The sequence below is a fragment of the Mus caroli genome, chromosome 8 (genome assembly GCF_900094665.2).
Source record: "Mus caroli chromosome 8, CAROLI_EIJ_v1.1, whole genome shotgun sequence".
NCBI classification, from domain to species: Eukaryota; Metazoa; Chordata; class Mammalia; order Rodentia; family Muridae; genus Mus; species Mus caroli.
Window position 1 is genome coordinate 87,255,877 of NC_034577.1, and position 9,335 is coordinate 87,265,211.

Sequence of the window (9,335 nt, forward strand, 5' to 3'; positions counted from 1 at the left end):
CAAAACAAAACAAAAAACAAAACCTTGACCCAGTCAGGCTTTAGCAAGTTTCCACTTAGCAGCATGCAACTTCCTTAACTCTCTCAGAAAGGTGCAAAAGAAAGTTAATCCTTCAAATCTTAAGATGAGACAAGATTTTTTTTTTAAAGAAGAAGTACAGATGCAGTAAGTAGCACACATCTTAAATCCCAACACTCCTGAGCCATAGTCAGGTAGTTCTCTGAGCACCAGGGCTACATAGAGACCGGGTCTTAAAAAAGCAAAGAAAATGAACACCACCACCACCCCAATCAAAAGCTCAGAGTCATTTTAGAGAGCACACTCAAGTTGAGTATGGTGTTACATATCTACAACAGCCCGGCACTGAGGCAGAATAGTAGCCTGATTACACAGAAAGACCCGTCGTCAAAAATGAAAGGGAGAAATAGATATTATCACAATCTTACTAGAGATAAAAATATACTAACCTTCTGGTAGTGCAATGGATTATCAATGGCATATGACAATGTTGAGATAAAATTTGGCTTTGTAATCAGCGAGGCACACTCCTGAATCAGAAACTGTGTCTTCAAAAAGGTAAAAATAAAAGACTTCTATTAGCATTAAGCATCATCTCACATAAATAAAAGTAGAACTTATGAATATTAGATGCTGTAAAACTTTACTATCAAAACTAGTAAAATCCCATTTAGGTATATAAAACGTATCAGCAACAAGTGTTAAACCAAAATATCCATATTAGAGTTCATTAATAAGTCACAAAACAATATAATTAACTCTAACAAGACTAAAAAATATCAAGCCAAAGAGATTCAGTTCAGATTCTGATCTAGCCCATCTGAGTTTCCAGCAGGCGTCCCCTCTCCTGCTTCCTTCGCCAGGCAGATCCAGCAGCGGGTCCTTAATCCTAAATTAGACTGCCATCAGTATATTAGCCAGGTGGATTATTAGAGGACAGATGAATCCTCAATACATCTTAGCTACAATTAATTGCAAGATTATGTTTAGATGTTATTCTGTACATAATGTTCATATATTATGCCCAAAACTGCAAATTTACAAAGTGATTGGGGGTAATTCTTATAAACTCTGTAATCCCTAAATACCTGATGGAAATCTTTGCCACTGCTTTTACCATCGCCACTGAAATCCACATGTGAAAATAGGCAGCGTAATAAATGCCTGTCTGCCTCAGGACCGTGCCGATTCACAATCTGAAACATAAAAATGTTATAAGTTTAAAGGAGGGTTTTGGGGAAATGGCTCAATGGTAAGATGGCACTTGACTACTATGCATGATACTCTGGATCTTATTCTCCACAGCAAAATTAAATACACTTTTAGGAAAATCAGCTTCTGGGGAATTACTGAAACAACTGCTGAGCATAGTGGCATAAGCCTCTAATCCTAGCTCTTGGGATTCAAAGGATGGTCATGATTTCAAGGCCACCCTCAAGTTAGAAGGAGTTTGAGACAGCCTAGAAGATAAAAGACCCTGTTCTCAAAAACAGAATTATAGGAATCACTTAAGTACAAGTAACTATATGCAACAATTATTTAAATTTATTCTTTTTGAACTAGCTATAACGGGGGGGGGGGGGGCTGACAGGCAAGAGAATCAATGTTTCAATGCAAGAGTAGAGACAGGAAAAAGCTCAAGAAGCCACTTAAAATGAACCTAGTACAGGCAGGCTTTAGGATCTTTTACCAGCACATACATTCTTTTGTGCTTTTTTTCTTTTGGGGGAACTGAGTGAGTGTGGGTGAACCACAGAGTACTTGTGAGGGTTGGTTTTCTCCTACCATGTAGGATTCTGGGGACCCAATTCAGGTTATCAGGTTTGGCTGCACTTTACTTGCTGAGCCATTTTGTTGGCCCTCTTCTCTCTGTGTGGGTGTCTATGTACATATATATATGAATGAATGAGAGAGAGAAAAATGTGTGAACACCAGTGTATACTGATTGTGTAGAAGACAGGCATCAATGTCAGGCATCTTCTACTGACACCAACTGGCCAATGAGCTCTGCAGCACCCACCTGTCTCTAGCCCATCAGGGCCAGGACTATAAAAACACAAACCACAACCCATACCACCAAGACTGATTCTTCTCAGATTGTGCAAAAAGCACTTACTTAATCCCCCGTGACCTGATATGGACATTCATATGGCTAAAAAATAACTAGTAACAATAATTACAAAATTATAAGAAAATATCTGGTAAAAACTAGATGGCAAACAAAAAATACTTGGGAAGCAAAGATGGGCAAATGTCTCTAGAGTTTCACGCCTGTCTCAGAGCATACATGCACAAGCAGTGTCAAGGCAGCGCACTTGTCTAGCAGTCACAAACTCCTAAAGTCTACCTGAAAGCACTAATCCAAACCACTCATCACCAACTTTTTGCATAAAGCAAACAGGAGAAATGTGAATGTTAAATGATTTAATATCACTGCTATTTTGAATTGGCAAGATAGCTCAGCAGGTAAGATGCTTGCTACCAAGCCTGACAATGCAAGTTCATTGTCTGGGCCCAACGGGTACAAAGAGAAAACTAACTTGGACAAGCTGTCCTCTAACTACCATAGTCACTGTGTGACACATACAACCTGACCCTATAGAGAATTAATGTAAAAATGGCATAAAAAACTGATTTTTAATTTTTTTGGTTCTTTCCTCTACACTTACATAAGGGATCGCCACCTTTTTTGCAAGCACCTTTAATCACGGAGCCATCACAAGGTCCCCCAAATTTTTTTTCAGAGTTAATTATTTTATGAGTGCTTTCCCTGGATGAGTATATATGTACCACATTCATGCTGAGAAATCAAAGAGCACATGAGATCTCCTGGAAACGGGAACTATAGATGGCTGTGAAGCACCGTGTGATATTAGGAACCCAACCCCAGAGCCTTTCCAATAAAAGCATCATGCCAGTTCCCCAATCGATTTTAAAAGAATGATTACAATGTTAACCTTTGAATAATGTCACAAAAATCTCACCTAGGAGGCAAATTTATTTTCTCATTTGTAAGATATTGAGATACCAACTAGTTGACATGATTAGTACATGCATATAATAGTTTCAGTAAAATCCCATCTTTCCACTTGTCAGTAGGTAAAACTATAGAGGAAAAACATCGTATTAAAGTCTGGGGCCTGGTAAAACTTAACCACAGTAAAATACACCTGGCCTCCTTGTACAATAGGGAGAGCATTCATTTCATAAAATGGTGCTGAGTGTGTCTCCAGGTTTGCAAGAAGCTTGCTTACGTCCTTCACCAAGGAAATCAGCAAGGGGGCAACAAAGAGAACCTTCCTATTACCCCAGGTCTAAATACCTAACCTCTAGGTGTTAAAAGAGGTTATGTACAAGAACACTAATGGAAACACAAAATTTATGTGCTTTAATAACCGTGCATATTGTGAAGCCTCAGCCATCAAATAAACCCAGACATGGTAACACATGCGAGCAATCCCAATTCAAGGCCATCTTAGAATATACAGAAAAACTTGATCTCAAAAGACATGAAACAAAACCACATAAATCAAATGACTAAGGAAATGAATCAGTAAGTGAGAACCATGGGTTCAGTTTCCAGCACACAAAGGCAGCTCACAAGAACTGTAACTTCAGTTCGAGAAGAGCTGATAGAGACCCTCAGGCCTCAACAGGTGCACATACTCATGCACACAAACATACATGTCTATTTGACCAGATTTATTTAACCATTAACTAAATGTCAGGCATAAGACATAGATATCCTTAGATCTCAAGAACTTATAAGGAAAACTGAATAAACCAATAATACAACCAAAACATGTAGGGCACTGCTGGTGTCACTAGATTCTCACTTTCAAATAATTTCTGGTAGTCAACAACCAGCTTCTCCAGGATTTGCCTCAGCTGCAGAATTTCAGTGCCTAAATATATACCCTCCTGTGGCAGCCTTCACTAGCAGGGCCCTTTGAGCCCACTGTGGTACCTTTGGTATATGACTTAGAAATGGCCATATAATGTTAACCTGGGTTTAATTGGGAGTGAACTACACAGCTCCTCAGCAAACCTGTGTATCATAGTCTCACCCACCCTGTTTTCATTACATCCTAACCTGCAGAACTGACATAGGTTATAGCCTGCTTTCCAGATTCCAGGGGATACAACCTCACCCATATCATAGGCCCAGTTCAACAAGCTGAGCAGTAAAAAGAACCATGCAAGTTTGTAGAGCAGGCATAGTAGGTGCACATGCATAACCAGTTGGAAAATACAGTCAGATTTATCTTTTAAAAACAAAAAAAACAGCCGGGCGTGGTGGTGCACGCCTTTAATACCAGCACTCGGGAGGCAGAGGCAGGTGGATTTCTGAGTTCGAGGCCAGCCTGGTCTACANAGTGAGTTCCAGGACAGCCAGGGCTATACAGAGAAACCCTGTCTCGAAAAACCAAAACAAAAACCAAAAAAAAAAAAAAAAAAAAAACAAAAGAACAAGTGGGGTTGGAGAGGCAGCCCTGGATGGTCTTAACAGATGATCCAAGCTCAATTCCCAGCCCCCACAGCCATCAAATTCTAAGGGTTCCTATGATCTTTTCTAGCTTCCAAAGTTCCCAGGCATGCTCAAAGTACAAAATACAAGAAAAAATATTCATATAAAAGTTTTAAAAGTTAAAAGTGGCAAGATGGCTTTGTTGCCAAGCAGTGGTGCCCAGTGGAGGCAGAGGCAGGCAGATTTCTGAGTTTCAGGCCAATCTGGTCTACAGATTGAGTTCCAAGACAACCGGGGCTATACAGAGAAACCCTGTCTTGAACTGCCATCCCCCCAAAAAAAAACGATAGCTCAGAGGGTAAGGGTGGCTGCTATGAAGCCTGAGACCATGAGTTCAATCCCCAAAATCTACAAGGCCAAAAAAGAACTGACTCTTGCAAGTTGTCCTGTGGCCTCACATACGTGATTGTGTGTATAGGCCTATATGCTCCTATTATTTTTTTAAACTGCTAAGTGTTAGCAATCCCTTTAGGCTCCGCTCAACAGTTAGGTACCAACAGCTTGTGTCTCTCCCTGCCAGGTATAAGCCAGGACTCAGGCATATGAGACCACTCATTACACCCTCTCCCCCATGTGTTCCGCAACAGTCTCTTCGCCCCCCCCCCCTTTCTCTTTTCCTCTCTCTTTCTGTTCTTCTCTATCACCAGCCTTTCTCTGCCTTTACCCCTCTTTTTCAGGTCCCCTTTCCATCCCACCAATTAACCTTCTTTATATTAGGTGTGTCACATGACTGATTCCTCGGGAGAAGTCCTTAGCAGGGCCCACTGAGGTGCTCCCTCCCAGATCACGAACTCCCCAAAGACCTCGAAATCAGATGCAAAATGTAAAGTCTTTAAGCTCAGACCTGCAAACCTCTCCAACACAGTGGATGGGTATGGAAGGCCCAGAGCTGGTAAGGCTGTGCTTTTTTATCATGGTTACAAGCAGGGTGACTCCAATTTGGCAGCTACATGATTAGCTAACATTTAAAGGTTATAAGCTTGGCACAATTCCATTGGCTAGTAATGATTTCAAATGGCTATGAACAATGGGGGTCAACTTGAGTAATCTTTCCTGAAATGTTAGATACTTAAGTGGAAACAAGGATTTTTGGAAAGTCAATTATGTTAGATGGTGTTTTTGTTTCTTGAAATGGACACAGGTAAAAGGCTAAGGCAGACCGGTGAAGGAACGTTTCACTAAAGCAGACAAAGGTCAAAGGATGTTCTGTTAAAGCAAGGTGGTGAAAGGACACGTGATGGATTCTTAACTAACAACACACGTGTATTGGTACGCCTTACACTGTGTAACTGGTTCCATTTGTTGGGACTCCATAGAGAGAATGCATGCCAAAAAACTTTTGGTGGCACATTGTAGTTTCATGCTCTTCCTCGGACTCGGGCTGATTGGCAGGGTGATGTCAGCTGAGACAAGATACATGTTGAAGCAAGACCTGGGAAGAATGTGTAGTGTTTGGAGGGAGTATAAATACAACTTGATGAATGATGAGAGGCTGAGCTAGGCTTGCTTATAGAGCTAGCTATACAATGCTTGGTGGTCTCTCTTCTATGCTGATCTTCATTTCGCTGAGAGAGGCACAGCCTCAGACTTCTCTTAACGCTCTTGTTGGTACCTCCTGTTGGCTCAAGTGGAGGCTGAGACCTGGCTGTTCCTGCTCAGTTGTGTCACCGCTGTTGTTAACCCAACACTACTGAACTAGACCACTGGTATTTCTGTGACATGTGTGTGAGTGGATCAAGCTGCTACTGTTGACTTCTGTGAACTGAACTGTCACCAGACAACATAGATGGGAACTGTTCTAAAGAATATCTCTAAACAGGTCAGACCATTTCCCCTATGTCTTAGTCAGGGTTTCTATTCCTGCACAAACATCATGACCAAGAAGCAAGTTGGGGAGGAAAGGGTTTATTCAGCTTACACTTCCATACTGCTGTTCATCACCAAGGAAGTCAGGACTGGAACTCAAGCAGGTCAGAAAGCAGGAGCTGATGCAGAAGCCATGGAGGGATGCTCTTTACTGGCTTGCTTCCCCTGGCTTGCTCAGCCTGCTCTCTTATAGAACCAAGACTACCAGCCCAGAGATGGCACCACCCACAAGGGGACCTCCACCCTTGATCACTAATTGAGAAAATGCCTTACAGCTGGATCTTGTGAAGGCATTTCCCCAACTGAAGCTCCGTTCTCTGTGATAACTCCAGCCTGGTGTCAAGTTGACACAAAACTAGCCAGAACACTCTATATTCTTTTTTTCTATTATCTCTGGTGAATGGTAGACTAAAAGGGAGGTTAAAGCATTTAAGAACCATCATTAAAAATAGGTTTTTTAAAAAGTTACAGGTACTGCTTGATACTAATCGGCCGTTGCTAGGGGGGTGACTAAGTGTGGAGTGGTTCCTGGAACAGGTTATGGTTTTTCCAGTAATTTCAAACTAGGGGCAAACTAAACATAAAAGGAAGTCTGGGTACAAACTGTAATCTAGTAGGCTAAAGCTAGAATGGTAACTGGGCTCTTTCTGCAGGAGTCCTCCGTTCTCTCGATGGTCTGAAAGGATTTGTACCACACAGATGTCTGGTCACATCTATGTGTCTGATCACTGGCTCCCTGCTCCTCTAGCTCTAGGAACGCTCTCCAGATTTCATTTCTGTCTTAACTCACTCTTGCCCTTCTCTTAACTTCTACTTCCTAAAAATCTCTTATCTCAAATTCCTTTCCATCCTGTGCACCTGCACTCTCTTGCTCACTCAAGTGTTTTCTCTCTCTCTCTCTCTCTCTCTCTCTCTCTCTCTCTCTCTCTCTCTCTCTCTCTCTGTGTGTGTTTTAATTAAACAGTCTCAGTCAGCACAGAGAAGTGAGGCCCTCAGCAGACTGAGAACTGCAGCTAATGGACCCTGTGCCTCAGTAGGAACTTTGGCAGCAGTAGCTGTTGGCATCAGGACCTCCCAAACCTATGACATCACATAGACGACAGCACGACCTACAAATCTGTTGCCAAGACAACAGCTACCATATTCGCAGAAATCTCTTGGCTCACCTCCTACCTTTACCTTTGTTACGTCATTTTCTATATAAATCAGGGAAACACCCCTCCCTCTCTCCCTCTTTTGCGCCTTCTCTTTCTGCCACCACCTCTTCCATTCTCTTTCTCTCCCAATAAACCTCTCACACATGGAGCTGCTTGGGCCCAGTGAGTTGTGTTCAGATGTAACATATCAGTTCAGTTGTAACATATCAGTAGCAATGGAGGTAGGATACCAGCTCCCAATGCATGCCCCAGACCAGCCACAGCTGCCAGGTAAAACATGTGTCTAAGCATTTGTCTCTCTGCTAATGCACTGCTACTGCATATGCTTGTAGAATTGAATGCTGTTCCATGGAACCAATACACAGTTTGTAGCCATCTTTGCTAAGGGCAAGAAAGGGCAAAGGGCTATATCTTCAGCGCCATCTTGGTTGTGGAAAGTCCTCGCTTCACTGCATTCTTGCTTAAGAGCAGCAACATGTGACCTGAGCAGACCAAAATTAGGTCTCCAAAGACTTCTGAATTGAGGTTAAGATTTTTATATGGTTCCTATCCTGTCTCAGTAAACTATTTTAATATTGCTCTATGTTTTCACTTTTTGAAAGATAATTTTAATATTACTTTAAAGGTTTGCATTTAAAAAGTTAAAAATCACTGCCTTAAAGATGTTTAGCCTTGTTTTTGCTAATGTTACTATAGACTTCTATAATACACCACATGGGGAGCTAAGGTTAACAGTCTCTTTTTGGACTGTGTTTATAGACTTAAAATCATTTTTTGATAGACCTTCAACTCAAAAATCATGACTTTTAAGGCTGAAATCTAACAGGCTTTAGTATCAAAAGCCACTATTTAACAGTCCTAATCTCATGAAAACTACTATAGTTAAGTGCAAACCAGTCATAACCTTACAAATGACATTCTTTACTGTGCTCAAGTATTTATCTAAAGCCATGCTAAAAACCAATGCAGTTAATTATAATATCAAGTTTTAGCCTTATGTTTTCTGTTTGCTAGTTACAGCTGGAGCGGGTTAACTAAAAGCAGACACAGATTATCTAATTCAATAGATTCTAGCTCTCAACCCTGTCAGACAGAGATCTGCTGAATATGACACTGTTAAAGCTTGCTATGACAAAGACTCTCAAATCCTAACAGTATTCCAACCCAGGGTTTCCAAAAAGATATGGGCACAGCCTCAAAGAACTCTACTTGGATTGTAGTATACCAACCGCTGGGTGGCACTGCCAATGCTGTGCCCCCTGCCAGGGCTTGACCTAAACTGTGGATAGAGGACACCTGAAGAGTTGAATGTCTCATATTACCTAAGGCAAGGTGAGGTCATCTCTTCCATGTTCCACCTCCACAGAAAAAAGCCTGTCATCTTCTGAGCCTGATTGACAGACACAGACTGCCTCTACCCAAGTTGTGATGGAGACCACAGGGACTTGGAAGAACTGTCTACTACAGACTAACCTCTGTCATTTTAATTAAATTTATGGCATCTAGATTATAATTTATCTTTCTTAGGTTTCTGATTACATTGACAACTAAGCTAACTATAGCTTGACCAGCTAGAGAACAGGCAACTGGCTCCTTACCCCGATATAATCCACTAATGTGTTAGTTCATTAGTCAATTTAAGACAACCAGACCTCTTATTAAAAGAACATACAGGGGCTGGTGAGATGGCTCAGTGGGTAAGAGCACCCGACTGCTCTTCCGAAGGTCCAGAGTTCAAATCCCAGCAACCACATGGTGGCTCATAA

The 9,335-nt window shown here is 41.5% G+C and overlaps 1 protein-coding gene across 1 annotated transcript in view; it reads right to left on the bottom strand.

Annotated features, from left to right (window-relative positions):
* Positions 1 to 9,335, bottom strand: part of Cnot1 (CCR4-NOT transcription complex subunit 1) — an 88,454-nt gene that overhangs the window by 55,802 nt on the left and 23,317 nt on the right. The window contains 2 exon segments of the mRNA XM_021171112.2: positions 392 to 566; positions 1,107 to 1,214. Of these exon segments, the coding sequence (XP_021026771.1) occupies positions 392 to 566; positions 1,107 to 1,214 (283 nt within the window).